Genomic DNA, 26,557 nt, shown 5'->3' on the forward strand with positions numbered 1-26,557 from the left:
TACACCTTCCGAAATCGTGCCGGCCTTGCTCAACACTTACAGCCCGTGCTTTCAAGCATCGTTGCATCTTGTGGGAGTCGCTGTTTGGCATGGAGTCTTCGAGGGAGCTTTCGTCATCGAAGGGCCCTTCACCATCGGCCTCTCCCAAGACTCCCCTGGCTTCCACCTCTTCTGCTCCAAGCCTCATCAAACCGGCCTCGTTTGTTCCGGCTCGGTCTTCGACGCAGGCTGCAGTGCCTTCCTCTGTCTCTTCAGGTCAGATAGCGCAGCAGCCCATTCCCCCGGTGGTGCTTAAAGTGCCCAAGGCTTCTAAGTCCAAGCACTCTCACACTGCCTCGAGGGAGCACGAATCCCGTGCAGGTGCAGGTGGTCCCGTTGGTGATGCGGATCCATCCTTGCCGGCTTCATTCCAGGCCTTACTTGAGAAGCAATTCATTCAGCTCTTTACCACGATGGGGCCGAAGCTTCTCTCTCAAATCCAGCCTGGGCACGCGGAGGCCTCCAGCGAGGTCGAGCCGCCTCCAGTGCCTCAGCCGTACGCACACTCTCTAAAGGGAGTAGAGTCTCTGCGAGTGTCTGGTCTGGCATTGATGCATGCATCGCAAGGAGCAGAGTCTTTGCCCATGCCTCAATTCACTCAATGCAAGGACTCGAGTCTTTGCGAGTGCCTCGAGGTGCTTCCAGCCATCCACCTCTGCTTCGATCCACCGCTTCCAGCCCCATCCACTCTCTGGGGGCCTTAGCGAAGACCCATTCATCTCGTTTGTCAAGGCCTGCTTCGAGACACAGCTCGCATCATCGATCAAGACATTCTTTGAAGCACTCCTCCAGGCATGCCTCGCCTCATCGGAAGCAGCCTTTTCTTCAGTTTTCTCTACCGTCTACTTCTCCTCCTCCTATGCCGGAGCTCGAGGACACGGTGGGATCTTTTTCTCCAGTCCGATCCCCGTCCTCATTGGATCAGGAGGCCTCGACGTCCTAGAATCCTTCTCGAGGCCCTGCTTTGGCTGACCAGCTGTCTTTTTCTTCTTTTCTCTGTCAGATGGCAGCGGATTTGTTCATTCAGCTGGACACTGGGTCCAAATTCTCAAAGGAGTATCTCGAGACAATGCATCTCCCTCAACCTCCTGCTGAATCCCTCAAGCTTCCTCTTCATAAGCTGCTGGATCAGACCTTTGTCTGCTGTCTGGAGACTCCCTATTCCATCCCCGCTGTTCCGGGCAATTTGGATGCCAGATACCGCACGGTTCATCATAAGGGGTTTGACGGTGCCCAGCTATCACGTCAATCCCTTTTGGTGGAGTCTTCATTGAAGCGGTCTCACCCCTCCCAGGTATATGCCACTGTTCCACCTGGCAGGGAGGGCAAGACGATGGACAGGTTTGGCAGGCAAATTTACCAGTACTCTATGATGACATCCAGAGTTCTCAACTACAATTTTCATTTTATTACATATTTTGAGTTTTTCCTGTCCGTCCTTCCCAAGTTCATGGCCTATTTATACCTATATACCTATATAAGTACCTATCTTACTTATAATTTTAATGCACCAATATATTCATTGTAACCCGTTCTGGGCTCTTTTGGGAGGACGGGCTAAAAAATTGAATAAATAAATAAATAAATATTTGGATCCTCGAGCCTATTTTGAGTTCCAAGAAGTCCTGGCCTCATAGTCCCAACTCCGTTTGCAGCTGATGCAGTCCTCATACGATGCCTTTGAGTTGTCTGCTCGGGCTACTGCTTGCTCGGTGGCCATGCGACGGCTTGCATGGCTCCGGACCATCGACATGGACCCCAATCTGCAGGACAGGCTGGCTAATGTCCCGTGTGCTGGTACTGACCTCTTCGACGAGTCCATCGAGGTGGCGACCAAGAAGCTGTTGGACCACGAGAAGTCTTTCCAATCGATTCTCCGTCCGAAGTCCAAGCCAGCTCCTCCTCGTCCTTCACGCCTGTCTTTGATCTACCAGCGGCGTTTCCACCTAAACAGGCTCCTGCCATCCGTCAGCCTGTTAAGAGGCAGCATCTGCAGAAACAGCAACAAATGCTTCAACCATCTGCTGTCCCCAAGGCTCCTCAGCCTTTTTGACTGTCTCATCGAGAGCATAACGTCAGTCGTTCTGCCCTTCCCCGTTTTTCCCCCTATCAGAGGCCATCTCCATCATTTTTACTATCGATGGACGACTCTTACCACCAACCTCTGGGTCCTTTCCATCGTAAGGAAGGGATACTCTCTTCAGTTCCATCAAGTTCCTCCGGAACATCCTCCAAGAGAATTTATTTCTTATATACCGCTATACCGTGAAGTTCGAAGTGGTTTACAATAAAGATACATTTGACAGTACATGGGATAGAAACGGTTTACAATAAAGATACGTTTAGTCAGTACATGGGATGCAAGTGGTTTACATTAAAGATTCATTTTGTCAGTACATGGGATACAAGTGGGTTACAGTAAAGATATATTTTGTCAGTACATGGGATGCAAGTGGGTTACAATACAAGTGGGTTTACTATCAAGGTGCATTTTGTCAGTGTATGGGATACAGGTGGGTTACCATAAAGATACATTTAGTCAGTACATAGGTTACAATAAAGATACGTTTTGTCAGTACATGGAATGCAAGTGGGTTACAATACAAGCGGTTTACTATCAAGGTGCATTTTGTCAGTGTATGGGATACAGGTGGGTTACCATAAAGATACATTTAGTCAGTACATAGGGTTACAATAAAGATACGTTTTGTCAGTACATGGGATGCAGGTGGGTTACAATACAGATACATTATGTCAGTACATGAGATTCAAGGTGGAAAGTATAATTAGTTTCGGGCCTTGGAATTAGGGGGCGAGGTGGAAGGGTCATGGCGAGGAAGAGTTGGGTATGGGAAGTTAGAATTTGTTAAACAGTCGAGTTTTCAGGGATTTTCTAAAGTCTGCGTATGTAGTGGCCTCAAGTATGGGCTTTCCAAGCCATGTGTTCAACCTAGTTGCCTGGCATGATAACATTCTATCTAGAACTTTTTGTATTGGTAAGATTTCAAGGAGGGGTAATTAAATAGGTTTGTTCTGCGAGTGCTCTTGTTGGACTCGTTGGGGGAGAACTGGGAGATTAGGTAAGCTGGAAGAATCCCAAAGACAGCTTTGTAGCAAAAACAAGCAAACTTGAAGAGGACTCTGGATTCTGGGTTCTGGATTCTGGGTAACCAGTGGAGTTTCTGATAATAAGGGGAAATGTGTTCCCATTTTTTAAACCGTGGATTAGTCGGATCGTGTTGTTCTGAATTAATCTCAGCTTGTTGAGATTCTTTTTATAAGCTCCTAGGTATATGATGTTACAGTAATCTAGGATGCTTAAGATGGATGATTGTACTAGTAAATGGAAGGATTTTTCATCAAAGAATTTTTTAATAGTGTGAAGTTTCCAGAGGACCGAAATACATTTTTTAAACAGTAGGTTTGTGTGGTTTTCCAGGGTTAGGTGTTTGTCAAGTGTTACCCCCAGAATCTTTATGGTTTGGTCAATTTTGTATTCTCGGCTCTGTAGGTGAATTGAATTTTCTTTTATCTTTTCATTGGGTGATGCCAGGAAGAATTTGGTTTTTTCTGTGTTGAGTTTCAGTTTGAAGGCCATCATCCAGCGCTCTATTTGATTTAGGATGTTGGTTAAGGAGTTGGAGAATTGTGACGTTAGGGCGGTTAGCGGAATCACTACAGTAATGTCATCTGCGTAGATGTAGAAGGTGAGCCCTAGGCTTTGTAGCAGGTGTCCTAATGAGCTGAGGTAGATATTAAAGAGGGTTGGGGATAGGGGGGAACCCTGAGGTAATCCGCAGTTGTTATTCCAGCTATGGGAAAGTTTGTCATCTTTGAATACCTGGTAGGATCTGTTCCTGAGGAATCCCTGGAACCAATTGTGAGCGTAGCCTGTGATGCCTGTGGTTTCTAGGCAGTTCAAAAGAATGGTGTGATCTACTAGGTCAAAGGCGCTACTTAGGTCCAGTTGTAGGATCATGGCGCTGGTACCTTGGGTGAGGAGGGCGTAAAGGTAGTTAAATAGTGAGGCCATGGTTGTTTCGGTGCTGTGACCAGGTCTGAAGCCTGACTGGTTGTTGTGCAGTAAGTTGAATTTGTCTAAATATGAGTTTAGTTCAGAATTTACTATCCCTTCCATTATTTTGACCGCGAGAGAGATGTTTGCGATAGGTCTGAAATTGGTTAGGTTGTTGGGTGGTTCTTTGTTGTTCTTTTTAATGGGTGTTATTACAATTTGACCTAAGTTTTTTGGAAATATTCCTGCGGTTAGTTGTAGGTTGACCCAGTTGAGTAGTTTGGCTTTGAAGATGATTGGGGCTGCTTTCATTACATCTGGGGGGCAAGTGTCCAATCCGCAGTATGATTTGACATATTTGTTGTAGAATTTGTTAAATGTTTGCCAATCGGTCTCACTAAAGTTGGACCAGTTCATGTCTGCTTTGGCGGCAACTAGGTCTTGTGGAATGGAGTAGTCCCAGTGGGAGTCTGGAGAATCCGTTATAGAGTGTCTTAAGTTATTTACTTTGGTGTTGAAGAAGTCCGCCAGGTTGTCGGTTGTCACTGTGGATTCTTCTGTCAGGTTTGTGTGAGATTGAATGCCATATAAGTCATGGACCAGTCTGAAAAGTTTGCTGCTGTTTATGGAGGTGTTAGCAATTATGTTGGCAAAGAAGGTTCTTTTCTTTTTTTTGGCTGAGATTTTATAGCTTTTCAGCTTTTGGTGCCAGGCATTTCTAGTCTCTGGGGTTCCTAATTTTGACCATTTTCTTTCTAGCTTTCTTAATTCTCTCTTTATCTCTAGGAGCTCTGGGTCGAACCAGCCTGTTAGGTATCTAGGTCTCTTCCTTCTTTTTTTCAGTGGGGCTATTTCGTTTAGTATGCGGGTGCTGGTTTTGATCCAGGAGCACATAAATTGATTGTTTTCCTCATCTTGGTTATGAGTGATGTCATAGTGTGACCAGAATTCAGTTGGGTTAATCTTGCCTCTACTGGTGTGAAGTGGAGTGGATCTGATCTTTTTTTTCGTTGTGGTTGAGGTTGTCTTCAATTGCCAATCTAATTCGAAGTTGCATATTTTGTGGTCTGACCATAGAGAGTCAGACCAAATTTCTGATCTCCATCTTATGTAGGGATTTGTCGAGTGTTTTGAGGACAAAGTTACCAGGTCTAATTGGTGGCCTTTCTTGTGGGTTATTATTGGAGGTGGTTTGGGAAAGTCTAGTGTGGCTAGAACGGACCAGAATTCTGAGATCTCTGGTTGGTTAGATTGCTCTAAGTGTAAATTTAAGTCTCCACTAAGGAGGTTCAGAGGGCCTGTTAGTGAGTTGGTTAATAGGAATTCATAAAATTCCTCTTTTGCTGTGCACCATTTTTTAGGGGGGATGTAGGCTAGGGTGATCGTTAGGGCGTCGGCTAGTGGTTCCGAGGTTAACTTTAGGGATAGGATTTCTAGGTATGTGGAGGATTTAGAGCTTAGCATGGTGCAGATTAAATGGTCTTTGAAGATTATGGCTAGACCTCCACCTCTGTCTCTTTCTCTTGCTAGGGATAGGATTTTGGAGTTGGAGGGTAGGCATTCTTGGATGATGATGTCATCATCTGAGAGTAGCCAAGTCTCTGTCAGTAGTATGAAGTCGGGGCTGTAGTCGGTCAGCCAGTCATAGATTAGTAGGGATTTGTTCCTCATAGATCTTATATTCAGGTAGTAACCCCTGAGGTTGGAATAAGCTGGTGGAACTGGTGATGGGGTGAGAGAGGGCACAGTTTTTCAGCACTCGGTCTTTTTTGAAGTAGGGTCTGTTGGTTCTGCGGGACATTGTGAGGACTGGGATAACAGGTAGTTTGGGTTCTGAGTGGTTCTAGAGGACCCTGTGTTGCATTATTGGGGGTTTGGTCATGAAGTTGCGAGCTGAGGAGTAGTGGATGAGGATTGGGAAGAGTAAAGGCTGAGCAGTTATCTTACTTTTTAAGCCGGTTAAGTAGAAAGCGAGCAGAAGAGTGATAAGGCTGTGGTGCAGGAGTGCCATTTTGGTATGTGCAGTAAGAGAACAATTGTGCAAGAGTGTAGAGTAGGAAGCTTATGGTAATGCTGAGGAGTCGAGAGCAGTTTTAAAAGTATACAGAAGGAGGAAGGGGGGAGGAAAGCAATTCTGTGGAGTCGAGCAATACAGTACAGTAGGGGGGAGAAATACAGTTGTGCTGAGGCCAAGTAAAGTACGTTAACGAATAGGTAAGGGCCAGTAATGGAAGTTACCTGTCTTGTATGCGATCTTCTGGAAGATTTTGGAGTTGTTTTTCTCAAGGCGTTTCACCGCGGCGTTTCACCACGGCGGCTTCACAAAGGCTCGCCGGCACGCTGAACGGAGCAGTTTTAAATGCTCCCTACAGGATTGGGGGAAGGGCAGAGCTGTGCTCCCACGCTCTAAAGGATCGGGGCTCCTGCTGTGTCTGGAAGCCCGCTGGATTCGGAGCGGGGCAAGGCAGCTCCCGGTGGTGCTGTAGCAGTTTTAAATGCTCCCCGCAGGATCGGGGGGAGGGGCAGAGCTGTGCTCCCACGCTCTGCAGGATCGGGGCTCCTGCTGTGTCTGGAAGCCCGCTGGATTCGGTGCGGGGCAAGGCAGCTCCCGGTGGTGCTGTAGCAGTTTTAAATGCTCCCTGAAGGATCGGGGGGAGGGGCAGAGCTGTGCTCTCACACTCTGCAGGATCGGGGCTCCTGCTGTGTTTGGAAGCCCGCTGGATTCGGTGCGGGGCAAGGCAGCTCCCGGTGGTGCTGTAGCAGTTTTAAATGCTCCCCGCAGGATCGGGGGAGGGGCAGAGCTGTGCTCCCACGCTCTGCAGGATTGGGGCTCCTGCTGTGTCTGGAAGCCCGCTGGTTTCGGTGTGGGGCAAGGCAGCTCCCGGTGGTGCTGTAGCAGTTTTAAATGCTCCCCGCAGGATCGGGGGAGGGGCAGAGCTGTGCTCCCACACTCTGCAGGATTGGGGCTCCTGCTGTGTCTGGAAGCCCGCTGGTTTCGATGTGCGGCAAGGCAGCTCCCGGTGGTGCTGTAGCAGTTTTAAATGCTCCCCGCAGGATCGGGGGGAGGGGCAGAGCTGTGCTCCCACGCTCTGCAGGATCGGGGCTCCTGCTGTGTCTGGAAGCCCGCTGGTTTCATTATGGGGCAAGGCAGCTCCAGGTGGTGCTGTAGCAGTTTTAAATGCTCCCCGCAGGATCGGGGGGAGGGGCAGAGCTGTGCTCCCACGCTCTGCAGGATCGGGGATCCTGCTGTGTCTGGAAGCCCGCTGGTTTCGGTGCGGGGCAAGGCAGCTCCCGGTGGTGCTGTAGCAGTTTTAAATGCTCCCCGCAGGATCGGGGGGAGGGGCAGAGCTGTGCTCCCACGCTCTGCAGGATCGGGGCTCCTGCTGTGTCTGGAAGCCCGCTGGTTTCATTATGGGGCAAGGCAGCTCCAGGTGGTGCTGTAGCAGTTTTAAATGCTCCCCGCAGGATCGGGGGGAGGGGCAGAGCTGTGCTCCCACGCTCTGCAGGATCGGGGCTCCTGCTGTGTCTGGAAGCCCGCTGGTTTCGGTGCGGGGCAAGGTAGCTCCCGGTGGTGCTGTAGCAGTTTTAAATGCTCCCCGCAGGATCGGGGGGAGGGGCAGAGCTGTGCTCACACGCTCTGCAGGATCGGGGCTCCTGCTGTGTCTGGAAGCCCGCTGGTTTCGGTGCGGGGCAAGGCAGCTCCCGGTGGTGCTGTAGCAGTTTTAAATGCTCCCCGCAGGATCGGGGGGAGGGGCAGAGCTGTGCTCACACGCTCTGCAGGATCGGGGCTCCTGCTGTGTCTGGAAGCCTGCTGGTTTCGGTGCGGGGCAAGGCAGCTCCCGGTGGTGCTGTAGCAGTTTTAAATGCTCCCCGCAGGATCGGGGGAGGGGCAGAGCTGTGCTCCTGCTGTGTCTGGAAGCCCGCTGGATTCTGTGCGGGGCAAGGCAGCTCCTGGTGGTGCTGTAGCAGTTTTAAATGCTCCCTGCAGGATCGGGGGGAGGGGCAGAGCTGTGCGCCCACGCTCTGCAGGATCCGGGCTCCTGCTGTGTCTGGAAGCTCGCTAGTTTCGGTGCTGTAGCAGTTTTAAATCTCAGAGTGCTCAACAAAGAAAAGTTTTGCATGCTGACCCTGGCTTCTCTGTATCCCCTCCTCGAGCAGCACGACTGGTTATGCTCTCTTGATCTCAAGGAGGCCTACACTCACATTCCCATCCATCCGGCCTCCCGTCAATACCTCAGATTTCTGGTGGGACATCTTCATCTTCAATAACGAGTGCTCCCTTTCGGCCTGGCATCGTCACCCAGAGTCTTCACCAAGTGTCTGGTTGTGATGGCCGCAGCGCTCAGGAACCATGGTCTTCAGGTGTTTCCCTACCTGGACGACTAGGTCATAAATGATTCCACGTCTCAGGGAGTCATCCTGGTGACTCAGCGCACTATCTGGTTCCTACAGAGTCTGGGGTTCGAGATCAACTTTCCAAAATCACATCTACAACCTTCCCAGACTCTTCCCTTCATCGGAGCTGTTCTGGATACTATCCAACTCAGAGCGTTCCTCCCTGCACAATGTCTTGAAGCTCTTCTCCATCTTTGTCAGTCAGTATCTTCTCGCCTGTCCATCTCGGCCAGACTCATGATGGTTCTTCTGGGCCACATGGCCTCTACAGTACACGTGACTCCTTTTGCCAGACTTCACCTCAGAATTCCTCAGTGGACCCTGGCATCTCAATGGATGCAGGTTTTTGACCCTCTGTCGCGACACATCCAGGTCGCTCCTGCTCTGACACAGTCTCTTCGCTGGTGGATGCTCTCTTCCAATCTATCCAGAGGCTTACTGTTTCACCCGCTCCCCCAGCAGAAGATTCTCACGACCGACTCTTCGACTTACGCTTGGAGGGCTCATCTGGTTGGTCTCCGCACTCAAGGCTATTGGAACAGTACAGACCGTCAGTGCCACATCAATCTCCTGGAACTCAGGGCGATTTTCAATGCTCTCAATGCTTTTCAACATCTGCTTCACGACCGTGTTGTCCTCATTCGCACGGACAACCAAGTCGCCATGTATTATGCCAACAAGCAGGGAGGCACGGGATCGGCTTCCCTCTGTCAGGAAGCTCTGAATGTTTGGGATTGGGCAGTTCGCCACAACACCTTCCTCAAAGCTGTCTACATTCAGGAGGCGGACAATGCCTTAGCGGACAACTTGAGTCGTCTTCTACAGCCTCACGAGTGGACTCTCCATTCCACGCCCCTTCATCACATTTTCTCTCTGTGGGGAACGCCTCAGATAGACCTCTTTGCAGCCCCCCCACAACTTCAAACTGCCTCAGTTCTGCTCCAGGATCTACACTCCTCATCGCCTCGAGGCAGATGCTTTTCTTCTGGACTGGACGAATCTCTTTCTATATGCGTTTCCTCCATTTCCTCTCATTCAAAAGACTAGTCAAGCTGAAGTCCGACCATGCCACCATGATTCTGATTGCTCCTCGGTGGCCCAGACAACCTTGGTACTCCCTTCTACTTCAACTCAGCAGCAGGAGCCCTTCTTTCTACCAGTGTTTTTGTCGCTGCTTACACAGCAGCAGGGATCTCTGCTTCATCCCAACCTGCAGTCTCTCTACCTGGAGGTGGTTCTTCTCAACGTAACTCGTCTCCAGTTTTCTCAAGCTGTGAGGGATGTTTTGGAGGCTTCCCGGAAGCCTGCTACTAGACAATGCTATACCCAAAAATGGACTAGATTTTCTACTTGGTGTTTTTCTCATCATCAGGAGCCTCAACATTCCTCCTTATCTTCTGTTTTGGACTATCTTTTGCACCTTTCTCATTCTGGCCTCAAATCTACATCGATATGAGTCCATCTTAGTGCAATTGCTGCTTTCCAACAGCCGCTTCAAGGGAAACCTCTCTCTGCTCATCCTGTGGTTTCCAGATTCATGAAAGGACTTTTCCATGTCAATCCTCCTCTCAAACCGCCTCCAGTGGTGTGGGACCTCAATATTGTTCTTTCTCAGCTTATGAAACCTCCATTTGAACCTATTGACAAAGCTCATCTGAAGCATCTCACTTGGAAAGTTGTGTTTCTCATTGGCCTCACGTCGGCTCGTCCAGTTAGTGAGCTTCAAGCATTGGTTGCGGATCCACCTTTTACAGTGTTCCATCATGACAAGGTGGTTTTTTGCACTCATCCAAAATACCTTCCTAAAGTTGTCTCGGAATTTCATCTCAATCAATCCATTGTTCTTCCAGTGTTTTTCCAAAGCCTCATTCTCATCCTGGAGAATCAGCTCTTCATACTCTGGACTGTAAGCGTGCTTTGGCTTTCTATCTGGAATGCACCAAACCGCACAGAACTGCTCCTCAACTTTTCATCTCCTTTGATCCGAACAAGTAGGGACGTCCTATCTCTAAACATACCATCTCCAACTGGTTGGCGGCTTGTATCTCTTTCTGCTATGCCCAGGCTGGATTATCCCTTCCCTGTAAGGTCTCAACCCATAAGGTCAGAGCTATGGCGGCTTCTGTTGCTTTCCTCAGATCGACACCGATTGAGGAGATTTGTAAAGCTGCCACTTGGTCCTCGATTCATACCTTCACTTCTCATTATTGTCTGGATACTTTATCCAGACGGGATGGACAGTTTGGCCAAACAGTATTACAATATTTATTCTCCTAAATTGCCAACATTCCCACCATCCCATTCTGGTTAGCTTGGAGGTCACCCATTAGTGAGAATACCTGCCTGCTTGTCCTGGGATAAAGCACAGTTACTTACCGTAACAGTTGTTATCCAGGGACAGCAGGCAGCTATTCTCACGTCCCATCCACCTCCCCTGGGTTGGCTTCTCTGCTAGCTATCTGAACTGAGGAGATGCGCCCTGTGCTGGGCAGGAAGGCACTCGTGCATGCGCAGTGCGGGCGACTCGAAACTTCAAGTTTCATCAAGCAAGGCTGCTTGTCAGGCGTCCGCATCGGGGCTCCGTTGGATCACGTCACCCATTAGTGAGAATAGCTGCCTGCTGTTCCTGGATAACAACTGTTACGGTAAGTAACTGTGCTTTCTGAACAATCATGCCCCGACAGCCTAGTGATACGTGATGTTCGCGACGTTATACGTTGACCCTGAGTGAAAGCCCACTTGCAACCGCTTATCTCCCGTTGGAGTCCGCAAAGGGATCTGCTACAACAACAGAGGCTCGGCGCAGTCTAGCCTGGTGGTTGAATCCTCTTATCTCTTTCCAGAGGAGTTCCCCTCTGGATTTCCTCCTGGGTGATCTTGATGACGGACAGCTGGGGGGTGCTTTGCACAGAATGTTCAGGGACATTGATTTTCTTAACGTGAGAAAGTGGTTGCTCAATCGCTCGGAGCTTCAAATGATCTGGATGGTTCTCCTGCACTTTGAGAGTGCACTCCAGAACAAAGCGGTTTGAGTCTTCTTGGACAATGCCACAGCAGTGGCCTATGTCAATCACCAGAAGTGCACCTCTATGGCGTGAGGCTCAAATGCTCTTTCGCTGGACAGAAAACAATCTTCTAGCACTTTCGGTGGTGCATGTAGTAGGAGTAGACAACGTGCAAGCTGATTTTCTCAACTGTCAAACTCTGGATCCAGGGGAATGGTCACTGTCCAAGAGAGCTTTCATGTGTATAGTGAAATGGTGGAGATGTCCAACATTCAACCCAATAGCGTTGGCATCCAATAGGAAGGAGACACGGTTCTTAAGCTGCCATTATGAACCAGAAAGTGAAGGATTAGATGCCCATGGTTCAGCTATGGCCATAAGAGGGTCTTCTCTATATCCTTCCTCCATGGCCCATGATAGGTCATCTTCTGTGAAGGATCAAAGAACACTGAGGTTGGGTGATTCTCATGGTGTCTGGTTGGCCAAGGTGCCTGTGTTATGTGGACCTGGTTCATCTACAACCAAATCAGGGGCTCAAACTTTGTCATTCATGCCTCCTCACACAGGGTCTAGTAGTCCTGCAGGAACAGGACTGCTTTGGGCATGGCTCTTGATGCACAACTTTAGTATGCAGAGGCTACTCAGCTAGAGAGGTTGCTACCACCTTGCAGAATAAGAAGTCATCAACCATTACAGCATATGCTAAGACCTGGCAGTGTTTTCAAGCCTGGTGCGCTTGGCAGAGCAAAGACCCAAGCTCAGTGTCGATCCTGGTGTTATTTGCCTTTTTCCAAGAAGGGCTGGAAAATGGCCTTGTAGTTGGCTCTCTGAGAGTTCAGCACTTTGCTTTGGACCTAAGCTCCAGTGGGGCTCTCTTGCCGCTCATCCGGATGTATCAGGTTCTTGAAGGGCGCATTATGGCTCTGCCCTCTGCAGCATTGACCATTTCTGACTTAGAATCTTAATCTGGTTCTCAGGTCACTTGCAAGTCTTCCCTACGAGCCGTCGATCTGAGCTTCTCTGATGAATCTTACTGTAAAGGCAGTCTTCTTGATGGTCATTGTAGCAGCCTGCAGAGTGTCCAAACTTCAGGCTTTGTCCTGTAGAGATACCTTTCTTTGGATTACAGAATCAAGGGTGATCCTGTCCCTTCTTTTCTGCCCAATGTGGTATTTAGTTTCAACATCAACCAAGAGGTGCATTTGCTAGCCTTTACGCCCACGGGTTAAAGCAAATGGGACAATATGCTATGAAATTGCTAGATGTGCGCAGGCTTTTCCTGGGCTACTTGGAAGTCAAGAACAAATATGGCGATTTCATCCATCTATATTGGAGCTAGAAAGCGGCTTTCTGTTTTGGTAAAGACTTATTCCATATGAGGCATTGCTTCTTCATGGATGGAATCTTCAATAGTTTCCCTAGAAGAGATTAGAAGAGCTACCATGTAGTGGTCTTTGCATACCTTTACAAAGTTTTATAGCATAGATGTGGCCAAGATGATTTCTGCATTTGGATCTTCGATTCTGGCAGCAGGCTCATTGGTCCCATCCTGAATTTGAGGGACTGCTCTGTTACATCACGAGTATTCAGGGATAGAATGGAGTTGTACAAGAAGGAAAGATAGGTACTTAAATTTATAATCTTCTTTCTTGTAAACCCTCGCTCTATTCCTGAAGCTCGCCCTGGGAGTTACTTATTTGCCAATTGTCTGCCTCAATAAGTATTGGTAAGATGGACTTCTGATTCTATGACTAGCCTTTTTGAGATTAACATCTGCAAATGTCAAGCACTTTGCTCCAGGGGGTCTCTCGCTAATGTGCCCCCACACTGTTAGTGCAGGCTGTCTCTCCTTGTTTTCAGCTCTTTATCATTATTATGCTTACAAACCTGTTTGTTGTGATGTTTATTAATATGAGCAGATCAGACTTGTTTCTTGGGGAGTTTCCCTGTACCTCTCTCTTGTTTCTGTGTCCTCTTCAGGAATGGCTGTCTGCTTTGTCACACTGGAAGTTGTGGGGCAGTCTAGGGGTAAGAGAGGAGGAGCAAAACTATGCAAATGAAGTTTCTTACAAGAAATCTTGTGAGATGGTATTGACTACCTGAATGTTCATGAATAGAGTGAGGGTTTACAAGAAAGAAGATTACCAAAGTAAGAACGTAATCTTTCCCTCAACCTATCTCCTATCATGCTCTTTGAATCCCACACAGTTCCTCTCCATGTCTTCATCTTTTTCTTCAGCCCATCCCTCACCTACGTATCTTTGTATCACAGCCCACGTCCCCCCCAGCTTGCATTTACCTCAGCTCCCTTTCACAGTCCTTATCTCTTCTTCAGCTTCTTTTCCTCTCACATCCTATCAGTGCCTGTGCTGCTCTTTCCCTGCTTCTCTATCAATTCCTCATTCCTTTTGCAGTGCTTCCCTCAGCACTTTTCCCCCTCTCTATGGTAGACCAAAGGCAGGAAGCCTGTCTGACCTACATTGCTGCTCTGAATCCATTGCTCAGACATTCCTTAGCCAGCCAATAGCTGCAGGACCAATAGTTTAGGGGACACTTTACCCTGTGGCCTATTGGCTGGCTAAAGAACGTCTTACCAATGGTGTCTGCTAAGCTACTGGTCCTGCATCCTTTGCAGCTTATTGGCTGGCTGAGGAATATCTGGCCAATAGACTACAAGGGGAGGCGGGAGCAGTAGCTGCAGAGACACAGCTTTACTTCCTGCTTTTCTCTGCAGCTCTACATCGGGAAGATTTCAGCTCTGATAACTTGGCAATGCTGGAAAGAATAATGAGAGTGCTCTAGCACCCACAAAGCTGGATCCTATGAGTTAGGTGCCTAGATCAGCATGCCTAGCCAATCCAATCACCTAACTTAATTTTAATTGGTTTAGTTGGCACTGTTAATTGAATAACACCATTAAAAACCAATTAAGAAAATAATTTTCAGATACACTCGATGTAGACACTTACCCATGCCTACACAAAAAGTAGGCATGGTTAGGGGTGGAATTTGGGCATGGAATGAGTTAGGTGCTAGTATTTTAGATCAAGAAAACCCTGGCTTAATATACCAGCGCTTAAGTTACAGATGCCTACTGGCGCTTAACTGATTCTGTAAATGGTGCCTAACTTAGCGTACTGAACAGGAGAGTCACCCCCATGGGTAAATCGCAAGCAAACAAACAGTGGCAATGTCCAAAGAAAATAGGTGTGCTGATATATTCAAAACTCTTCTTTATTCACTCAATGACTCGACATGCACATGTTTTGGCTCAACCAAACTGTATCAGGTTTTGCAGATTTAGGCTTTTTCATCAAGCCAGAGTGCTGTTTGAGCTCATACACTTTTTTCATGCTGAGTGGACCAAGTTATTGATGTGACAAATCTCATCAGTGTTTTTGCTAATAATAAGACTCCTGATGCAGGCTGGTTGAGCTGAAACATGTACATGTCGAATCATTGAGTGAATAAAGCAGGTTGTTCATATATTGCAAATATCAGCACACCTGTTTTCTTCAGACATCTCCACTTTTTGTTTGCTTGCCTAATTTTGAATGACACATGATAAGTGCTGTTTTCCTAAGCACCTACTGAGTTAGGCTCCATTTATAGAATCAGGCCCTAAATGTGCAATGTAGGCAGTGTAAGACTGCCGTTTGTACGGGGGATTATAAATTAATATAGGGAAAAAGATAACTCTCTTAAGGAGTCCTTTTACTAAGGTGTGCTAAATGCAAAGAAGCCTATAGATACAAAATGGGCTTTTAGCATTTAGGCCCCGATTCTGCAAAGTGCATCCCGATTGTAGGCAGCTGTAGGCGCCCTACAGCTGTCTAATCAGCCAATCGGGAGGCATGTTTTCTAAAAAAAATGCTCTCCAGGCAGGTCGCCTATATTGAAGGCACCTCCGGGAGCCTAGGGAGGTCCGCAAGCTCGCCTAAGGCTAGGCGGTAGCCTTAGATGAACCTAGGTGGCCCTATGCTTCTCCCTAGTAGAGCGGGAGACGCTTACATGGTAAGTAGATGCGGCCGCTATATTTAATCGCAGCAAGGGATCTCCCTGCCGGACCCCCCCAATGACCCCCCCCATCAAACCGCCCCCCCCTCCCCAAACTCCCCCCAAACTCCCCCCCCCGGACTTACCCGCAAGTTGGCTGGATGGGTCCTCACACCGTCCGGCTAGCAGGCCAGCCTCCGTCCAAATGAGGCAGGCCTGCCCCTCCCCTGCCCAACCCACAGGATCCTAGGGCCGGATTGGCCCAGGCGCCTAAGGCCCTTCCCGCCATAGGAGGGACCCGGAACGAGCGTCCTATACAGAATCTGGGCCTTAGTGCACACTGATCACTGTTAGCGTACATTAGTAAAATGACTCTAAGTGAACTGTGTTGGTTGTGAATTTTTTTCATGAATGATTTTCATGAACATCGCTTGTATTGGTTCTTATTGGCAAAAAAAAGTTGAGCAGAGACTGTTCCATGTAGTTTTCCTATTTGTTGATTTTAATATATTGAAATTTGTTACAATTTGCTGTGAAACATTTAAAGTATTCTGCCTTAGAGATTTTACACATACTGCTGCTTTTTCCTCACAGGGCGTCTGGGACAGTTTTTACTGCTATTGATGTAGCCACAGGACAGGAGGTATCACTTTTTATTTGTTGCTCTTTCAAACATTTAAAATGTGTATTTATAATTGTAGTAATCTGTACTCTGACCTATCAGGACTACTTTTTTTTATGCCTTTGATTTTCAATTAAAGATCAATATTTATTTAGATGGTGTTATAAATTCATAGCACTCAACAGTAATTTTTTTTTTTTCACTCAAGTAGCACATGAGCAATTTACAGTATCATTTTAACTTCAATGAATAGAATATCTATTAAAACATCTTGGTTGGACTGGTTCTCATTCAGCTCCTGCTACTTTGGGATACATCATTTTTATGTTTAAATATATTTTACTCAATTTGAAATGCAGCAACAAGAAACAAATATATTTTCCCACCCACCATGAGATTATACTGTATTTCAAATAGAGTCCAGAGGTTGAACTCTTATACTTTACCTGTGGACATTTTCCTTCTCCCTTCTAGTCATAAACGTAAAGAATTTAAAATAAAACATCTTGCTTTTGTAGCTAAAGTTTGAATGTAAGTTTTTCAAATAAACAAAAACAGCTTTCTATGTTTAAAGGTAAGATTCACCTCTCTTAGTTCCATCAGCATTAGGTTATGAAATTGTATATGCCATTGCCAAAAAGGCAGAGGTTTAGCATGTATCCATTTTTGCATAATGCATATTTTCACCACAATGCTGGCTTTCCTGACAAATATATGTACACCCTTACCTCAAATATGTAACACTCCAGAAATTTTTTCCAGCTGGGTGGCATGAAAAAGTTGCTGGTTGGGGCGGGACAGGACAGTGAAATTTGGTGGTGTGAAAAATTAAATGTGTACTATTTTTATTAGTTAATTATTATTAATTATTTTCCAATGCTCAATATGACTTCCTTTTTTAAGGTTTGATACTTGTGCCAGAATATTTTTATTAAATTTAAGAAGTATCCAATTCTAGAAGTGAATAATTAGATATTTGCCCTCTTTCAATTGATATAGAGATTTTAAAAAGGGAAATACGTTAATGAAGTCATTAGGTTCAATCTAGCCATTTATTTCTGCATGAATTTAAACAACTAAAAAAAGATAAATATAGTTCATCCAGTCAAATAATAAACGGCTCTGTTTTGATCACTGTTCCTTCCTGAAGTCTCACTGAGGATATGAAATAGATGCGATCCCCACTTCCAGACCTATTCCACATAATTTATGGAGAGGTGTTACTGAGCCTTGAAGGAGACCTGTGTGATTGCACTATAGAAAAATAAAAAAGTAGCAGCTAAAGATCATAGTGAGAGCTAGGGCAAAACAGTTTAGGTAAAGATGCAGGTAATAATTAGCAATGTATTAAAAATATTTTATTTTTATTTGCTTATAATGTCATTTGAAAGCTGCTTGACGTTAATACAACTTTAAGTTAATTCTTTATAGTGGGGGGGTGGAGGACAACACTTACATCAACAGTAAAGTTAGTAAATCCAGTGGTGTACCTAGTATATATAAGAAAAATATCTTCTAATAAATCAGCCCCAAGAGTTTTGGAGGAGAGATCTCAGATAGTTTGCTAATGTATTCAAGTCAGCTGGAATAGCTGTTCAGCCAAGGCAACCATATTCTAATCATTGATCCTCCACCACCTTCATAAAGCTTATAAGTGTGCAAATTGCAACTATGTCACTTGGGTGTGCAAAATTGCAAATCTTCAATTATGCAAAAATAATTTTATAAATAATTTTTAAAAAAGTTTTTTTGTATGTATGCTTGTTAAATATTTTATCTATAAAAAAAACATAATCATTGCCAGCTGTCAAGGCCACTTTTCTTATATTGATGATTTTAAGACCACTTATCTTGCATAGGTGATTCTGATGGGACTGTTTCGCGACGCTTCTTCAGAGAATCACTCAAAGGGGCAAAACCCAAAATTATCTCAGTCTGCCTATGCCATTGCAGTCAAAATGCCAAGGAGAACTTAGACTTATATGTATTCTGAAACTGTTGCTACAAATTGTGAAAGCACTCCACAAAAGATTCAAAACCGCTATCTCCTACGTGACTGCTGAATCTTTTGTAGAGTGCTTTCACAATTTGTAGGCAAGAAAGGTGACTCATGGTCGCTAATACTATGGAACTTCGCCCATCTTCATACTTTGCATCAAGGCAGGTAGAGGACTCGCAACATCAAATTGGAAAACTGGGAGGAGGAAACCGAGTAGAGATAAGCACTGAAGTGTTCCCTCTGGAAACAAAATAATTCCAAAGGCGTGTTGGTAAAATCAGTAGTGCCCCGGAAAAAAATCATTGATGTGGTGCATGTCACATCCAATAGTGAGGTGGTGAAGATTCAATAAGCCCTGGGTCCCCTTTATAGCAAGGGTGATCCGCTTGCGAATAAGGAAGCTGGGCTTGGCGACCAGGCCAAAGAAAATGTTGAATTAAGTGAATGAATTTAGTCTCATCCCGGTACAACAGATATAAAGGAAGCACTTGGAAAACATAGAGCCAAGTAGGGATCACGATCATATTAAATAATGCGACTCTTCCCATTAAGGACAAGGGAAAGGCATGCTACAGACGCAGTTTAGCTGTCAAGGAGTGCAACAACAGCTCCACATTTAAGGCATATAAAGTAGCAAGATCAGAAGCAATGAGCACACCTAGATATTTAAACGATGCTGGGGTCCACTGCAAAGGAAAAGTACCTCCCCCTCCCCTTGATGACGGAGAGCCAAATGAGAGGGCATGGCAACTGATTTGTCCAAATTAATAGCCCCGAATAGAACCCATATTCAGCAATGAGATCTAACGCCATTGCCAGAGAACGGGCCAGATTCGTAAGAATGAGCATTAAATTGTCAGCAAAAGCCAAGATTTTAAGTTCCTGACCCGCTATACTCAACCACTGACCACGTCAAACTGCTGCAGAATGCACAACAGCTCCAAGGTAAGAATGAAAAGCAAGGGGGAGAGGGGGCAGCCCTGATGCGTACCATGTCTAATAGAAAAAGTATCTGAAAGTACCCCATTAACCAAAAGAGCAGCCGTCGGATTGGCATAAAGAGCGCGTATCGCAGCCAGATAAAACCCCGAGATATCAATGTACTCCAATGTGTGAAATAAATAAGACCACGAAAAACATTGTCAAATGCTTTGACTGCGTCCAGGCTGACAGACAAGGTTGAAACATCAGCAAACTGAGCATGGGCAAGGGTCAACAAGATCTTGCGAACATTTAACACCGACTGCTGCCCCGTGACAAAACCCACCTGATCCCCATGGATCAAAATGGGGATATAAAGAAGCAGGCTGTCTGCAAGAATGCGCGCGAGAAGTTTAAGGTCCACATTGATCAAAGAAATAGGATGATACAACCCCAGTGAATAAGTCGATTTTGCCAGGTTTTGGTATCAAACCTATGGAGGCATGGTTAGCAAAACGTAGAAGAGCACCTTATGCACAGCGGTGTTATAATAAGTGAGCAAGGGACCATAAATTTGAAAATCTAGAATACGGTAAAATTCCCCTGAAAACCCATCCGGGCCGGGAGCAGTGCCAGCTTTACTAGCTTTAATCGCTCTCTGCAACTTCACCGCCTTCAAGGATTCATTCAAATAATAACTGTCAGCCTTCTTCAAGCGCGGCATCCCTGAGGAGTCCAGATAATTATTGACTAAATCTGCCGGTGAGTCAGGTGTATTCTCATATTGAGAAGTGAAATGATCATGCAAAATCTTAGCTATATCTTCTGTTCGGGAGACCACCACTCCCCCAGGAGTATGCATGGCCAAAATAGGCTGCCTACCCGCATGGGCATCTGCCATTATAGCAAGCAATTTTCCCGGTTTATTCCCGTAATGCTGAAAGCGATACTTACGAAAGGCAGACCAGCTGAGGCCTTTTTCTCCACTTCTTTTCTTTTTCCTTTTTCAGTTTTTCTTGTGCGATTGATGTGCTGCATGAATGGTATGTGTATCTGATTAAGGCCTTATAGTATTGTTGAGCGGGTATCAGTTTTCATATAGGGTTCTGATATTGAGTGAATAAGTTGGTATATACTAACCCTAATCCTTAGGTATAACGGTTTAGAGGTAATAACCCCCACTTTCCAAGAGACCAGCCTAAACAAAGTGCCCAACATTGGCCCATGGACGTGAACTAAGAGACAAGTGAAGGTGAACAAACTCTGGGAGCCCAGCCTCCCCCAGAGTAAAAAAGTGGCAAGATACCCATAGTACACAATACACTGTCCAATGACACAAAAAAAGAAAGTAAAAACTCTCACAAACTGGTATGCAAGTACTAAACAAGGACTCTGGATCTCCTTTCCCCCATACCCTTGATCCACAACATACCATTGACCCCAACAGACACAGCATTCACCCCCACCTTCCCCAGATCCCCTTCCCAACATCAACACCCTCCATCTAGTCTCCCATCTGTGAGAGGCCCCAGGAGGTCACTGAAATGCAATGGGCCCCAACCCACACCCCAGTTATCAAATACACACCAAAACAACATAGAGAAAAGCAGAGTACTGCAGCAAGAGCCAGCCATTTCAAAATCTTAATGTTTAGCACAAACCAGCAGAGACTGTATAAATAGAGGAGCGTCCCAGCTAAGGCCAACAGGCCCAAAAACAGAGTGTCAGGTCAAATGAGCCATAAAGTCCTGCGCAGCCTCAACCATATAAAAAGACTTCCATACTCTATTTGAGTGAATTTTGAGGATTGCCAGATACATAAACAAAAAACTGACCCTTTTTTCTGCCAATTCAACACACAAAGGTTGATACTTCTGACGCCGGTCTTGGAGCACAACAGAGTATTTTTGGAAGATCCAGACTGGTGTGTCGTCATATTTGAGATTATCCTTCTGAAGCCAATATTGCCTCAGGATCTCCACCTTGTGTAAATAATTGTGGATTTTTGCTACCACAACTTGGGGCCTCTGGTGCTCTGTCACCAAGCGCCCCACCCAATGAACATATTCAAGGCACAGGGAGCCCATGCCCGCTGGTAAGGGAAACTCCGCAGCAAGCCACTCCTTAAATACAGCGCCCAGCTGCCAATCTGATAGGGTCTCCGGAACTCCAATAAACCGGAGATTGTCCCTCCTGTACCTGTTTTCGAGGTCCTCCAGTTTTCCTTCGATCTCCTGCAGACGCTTCGCCAGGCTGGTAAGCTGAGCACCCATGGCCTGCGCAGAGTCTTCACTCACGGAGACTCACATCTCCAGTTCCGTGGTGCGGGTTATCTTTTCCCCCAGTAAGGTTTCACAATGCAGGATTTGGCTGGATAGCTTTTCCATTTGCGGCGCTAGAGCTGTCGTGACGGCTGAGGTGAGCTGCTTCAATTGGCCCTCAGAAAATTCTGCTGCGTTTGAGGGTCCCTGCTTCCGCCATTTTATCTTCAGCTGGCCGCGGCTTGTCTTTGTCTCGTTTGTCTGCTGGTCATAGTACTGCTCGATTTGGACACAAACCAGTTCATACATAGTCCAAAGCAGCAGTAATCCGCTAAGTGCCGGCAAACAGCAAAATGTAAAATAGGTTGCGAGCGAGGGCCCGGCAGCTACAGATTTTGCATCTGTACACCTCACTGCATCACGTGACCTCTGCCACTCCATCCTTTTTATATGTTTTTGAAGATGCGGACTCCAAAATTGTACACAATATTCTATATGAGGTCTCACCAGAATCTTATACAAGGGCATCAATACCTCTTTTTCCTACTGGCCATACCTCTTCCTTTGCACCCTAGCATCCTTCTTGCTTTTGCCATTACCTTTTCAACCTGTTTGGCCACCTTAAGATCATCACGTACAATCACACCCGAGTCCCGCTCTTCTTTCATGCACAAAAGTTCTTCACCCCTTACCAGGGGTGTCCAACCTTTTGGTTTCCCTGGACCACACTGGCCGAAAAAAATGTTTCTACGGCCGCACAAACGTGCGCCCGCATCTGGAGTACTGCGTTCAATACTGGTCGCCATACCTTAAGAAGGATATGGCAATACTCGAGAGGGTCCAGAGAAGAGCAACAAGGATGATAAAAGGCATGGAAAACCTTTCATATGCTGAAAGGCTAGAGAAGCTGGGGCTCTTTTCCCTGGAAAAGCGGAGACTTAGAGGGGACATGATAGAAACTTATAAGATCATGAAAGGTATAGAGAAGGTAGAGAGGGACAGATTCTTCAGACTAGCGGGGGCAACAAAAACAAGAGGGCATTCAAAAAAATTGAAAGGAGACAGATTCAGAACAAATTCTAGGAAGTTCTTCTTCACTCAGAGGGTGGTGGACACCTGGAATGCGTTTCCAGAGGAAGTGGTAGGGCAGAGTACGATTTTGGGTTTCAAAATGGGATTGGATGATTTCCTGAAGGAAAAGGGGATTGAAGGGTATAGTTAGAGGGTTACTATACAGGATATTAAAGGATTAGGGAATAAAATGTTTTAGGTAAAAGATCACTTACAGGTCATGGACCTGGGGGGGGGGGGGCCGCCGCGGGAGCGGACTGCTGGGCATGATGGACCCATGGTCTGACTCGGCAGAGGCGTTGCTTATGTTCTTATTATGTTCTTAATTTGGAGAGATTCATCTATAGGCAGTTTGAAATATTTACTAGGGAGGACCTCATAATCGCCAAACCAGATGATTTTAGTTTTTTGCTTATTTAGTTTGAGAAAATAATAATATATTCTGAAACCTAAAAGACTTCATAAGGGGCTAATCCCTCTTTTGTCCCACTGTTGGCTTCTGCATGTGTCCATAGTCTGGGAGATGCTATTTTATATACTACTTCATCCCCTTTCATTTAACCATGTCCAAGATAGAAATACTAACTGCAAGTTATGCTCATGAAAGCAGTCTCCAACTAGATATTTGTATGTCACTGATCATAGGTTTATCGGCAATCCCACCACCCATATCCATTCTTGAGGGCCCTTTTACTAAACTGCATTAGGCACTTAACACATGGCTTAATGTACGGTAATTGTTAATGCAGAACTACATTAAGGGAATTTGTGATATTTTGCAGTTAGTGTGTAGTAAACCGAGTGTTAAATGTTCATTGTGTTTGAGGGGTGCATGGGAGGAGAGTGGATATAGAAGGCATTAAGCAGTTGTTGTGCACTAATGTGGAGTTAATGTGAGACCACTTACCACTTCCTATATAGGAGGAACCAAGCTATATGTGGTGCTTAAAATTGCATGTGCAAATTTGAGCACGTGCCCAATTTGAACGTGCAATTTAATTGAACAAGCAAATTAGCATTGATAATTGGGCACTAACAATTAATGGTACAAATTTGAATTTACATACACATCTTTGCAGTCAGTATTTTATAAACATGTGCATATAAATTATCTGTAAGAATCCAAAAGGGGCATAGCCATGAGAGGAGAATGGGCAGGTCAGGGCCATTCCTAAAATTTGCACTGTTATTGAATAAGGCAGATCCATGCCTAAGTCAGTTGTGATAATTTACACCAAGTTTCAGTAGGTGCCTTCCTGCTTGGATTTTAGTTTGTAGTTGGGCATTTTCTTCAAAATTTTACTGTACTCATTCATTCCCTATTTTTTTTCTTAGATTTTTGTTGATTTAAATTTTCTATCATTGCAACATTTTTTCTGGCAAAACACTCAAATAATAAAACAAAAACTTATCTTGTGCTGACCACCATCAAAAGAACTTCCAGTAGATGTAGGTGAGTACTGTAACCACATAACCTGGTATCTCAGATTTCTACCCCTTTCATATGCAAAACGGGGAGGAGAAGAAAAAACCCCATGCACTTGAAGAATGTGCCAGTGCTTTTGAATCACTTTTTTGATTTGAAAGGCACAAAATGAATAAGGTAATATGCATAGCAACCCAGTCAAAGGTTGAGGCTCTGACCTTGCCAACTGCCAATCCCGCTGTGCATAAAGGTCACGTTTATAAGCTTTTTTTAATCAGAGCATCAGGGTAGCCCTTTTCTGCAAATCTCAACCACATATCTTGAGCACTTTCCTTAAACTGTTCAATTGATGTACACAATTTTCATAGACATAAAAATTGACCCACAGGGATATTCTTTCTCAAATGACAGGGATGATGACTGTCATACCAAAGAAGGTTATTACGGTCAGTAGGCTTACGGTAGAGAGGTGGAAAAAGAAGAACCCTGCAAAGAGATTTGAATTTCCAAAAAAGCCACAGATTCAAAACTCATGACAGAAAAAAAAGTGAGATTAGGGTCACACCCATTGAGCCACTGCACAAAAGTCAAAAACTCGGAAGCAGATTGTAACCAGACCACAAAAATGTCATCTATGTACCTTTTCCATAGATAAACATTTTTATATTGATCAGAGCTATACAAAAATTTTTCTTCAAATGCTGAAACAGAAAGGCAGGCAATAGTGGGGGCCATAGTTACCCCCATAGCTTTGCCTTTAGTATTCATTAAAAAAAATGTATCAGCAAACACAAAATAGTTTTTACTGAGGGCAATCTCTGCTATGGACATAAAAAATTCAACTCATCCATCAGACAGAGATAATTCCCTGAAATGTTGGTGAATAACCTCTTAAAGCTTGCTGCTGAGGGATATTTGTGAATAGTGAAGTGATATCTAGAGTGGCCAACAGAGCGCCAGCTGGAACATTACTACATGACTGAAGGATATTTAACATGGCTGTAGTATCCTTTATGTATGAGTGAGCATATAAAACTTCAGATTTCGAATGATGATCAACGAAATCTGATAATGACTCTAGCTCCGAACTGATGCCAGCTACAATCAGTCGCCCTGGAGGATTTGTCAAATGTTTGTGAATCTATGGGATGAAATCACTGGAATGGCAGGAAAATTTTGCCTTAAAAATTTGAACTCCTGATCAGTGATGATGATATCTTATTTCAGCCCCCTTCAAAAGAACTACATAAGATCACAATTAACTCAAGAGGCTACATAAATTTCCAAAAGTATATCGAACAATACTTATAGCTAATTCCAAACCGTGCTCAGAAACAGGTGTACTTTTCAGACCAAAACAGCAAGATTAGCTGTTTGCAGGGTCGGAGCCTCAACCTTTGACTGGGTTGGTATGCATACTACCCTATTCATTTCATGCCTTTCAAATCAAAAAAGTGATTTAAAAGCACTGGCACATTCTTCAAGTGCATGGGGGTTTTTCTTCTCCTTCTCATTTTGCATATGCAAGGGGTAGAAATCTGAGGGACCAGTACTCACCTACATCTGCTGGAAGTTCTTTTGATGGTGGTTATCGACAGTGCAGACAGTGTTCGACATATCTAATATAATAAAATGATAGGCCGTGCATGCGCACTAAAAAAAACGTGTTCCCTGATCTGTCGCGAAAACACAATTGCGCATGTGCGGCCCCGGCGGCGGCTTTCAAATAAAAAAAAATTTACATAGCTGCGGCGGCCTTCCTCACCCCCGGCTCCTCTCTCGAACTGGACCAGGATCCACAGAGAGGAACTGCGGCGGCGGCAGCTTTCAACGACGAAGAAGCTGCAGTCGGGGCCTCCCCCGCCACGCACAACCAGCTCCCTCTCCTGCAGCTCAGGCAACACAAGCACGCAACCCAGTCCCCGCGTCTGCCTACCCTTCCCCCTAACACAGCGCATTTCCCCCCCCACCAATCAATAAATGGAGCCGGGCCGCCCTCCGCAACAGACCAGAGGAGTCCTTTGCCGCTCACCCCCCTTCCCTTGTCGCTGACCCGAATACCTACCCGGCGATTCAAGCAGCCTGTGCAGCAGTCTTCACACGCTGCTTCAGGCCCTTCTACTGCCCTGATTTGTTCTGCCGCGTCTCTGATGATGTCATCAGAGACGCGGCAGAGCAAATAAGGGCAGTAGAAGGACCCGAAGCAGCGTGTGAAGACTGCTGCACAGGCTGCTTGAATTGCTGAGTTACAAGGGAAGGGAAGGGGGGGGCCTCAAGGACTCTATCCAAGTAAATAAAAAACTCTGGACAGGGGGAGCAGGAAGAGGTGATGATGGACAGGGGGGGAAAAAGGAAGGGAGGCCTATTGTTGGACAGGGGGAGCAGGAAGAGGTGCAGATGGACAGGGGGGAAAATTAAGGGAGACCTGCTGATGGACAGGGGGGAAATGAAGGGAGGCCTACTGCTGGACAGGGGGAGCAGGAAGAGGTGCTGATGGACAGGGGGGAGGTAAAACAAAGGGAGAAGGGCTGCTGCTGGATAAGGGGAGCAATGAAGAGGTGGTGGTGGACAGGGGGGAAAAATGAAGGGAGGCCTAATGCTGGACAGGGGGAGCAGGAAGAGGTGCTGATGGACAGGGGGAAAAAATTAAGGGAGGCCTACTGCTGGACAGGGGGAGCAGGAAGAGATGCTGATGGACAGGGGAAAAAATAAAGGGAGGCCTACTGCTGGACAGGGGGAGCAGGAAGAGATGCTGATGGACGGGGGGGGGGGAAATGAAGGGAGGCCTACTGCTGGACAGAGGGAGT

General features: G+C 46.0%; 1 protein-coding gene across 4 annotated transcripts in view; it reads left to right on the plus strand.

Moving 5' to 3' along the window:
* Positions 1 to 26,557, plus strand: part of PAK2 (p21 (RAC1) activated kinase 2) — an 814,606-nt gene that overhangs the window by 483,954 nt on the left and 304,095 nt on the right. For all 4 annotated transcript variants that reach the window (XM_033958726.1, XM_033958725.1, XM_033958724.1 and 1 more), the window contains one exon: positions 16,045 to 16,093. In XM_033958726.1, the coding sequence (XP_033814617.1) occupies positions 16,045 to 16,093 (49 nt within the window). The remainder of the gene's footprint in view (positions 1 to 16,044; positions 16,094 to 26,557) is intronic.

Source organism: Geotrypetes seraphini, chromosome 9 (genome assembly GCF_902459505.1).
Source record: "Geotrypetes seraphini chromosome 9, aGeoSer1.1, whole genome shotgun sequence".
In the NCBI taxonomy this organism is placed as follows: Eukaryota; Metazoa; Chordata; class Amphibia; order Gymnophiona; family Dermophiidae; genus Geotrypetes; species Geotrypetes seraphini.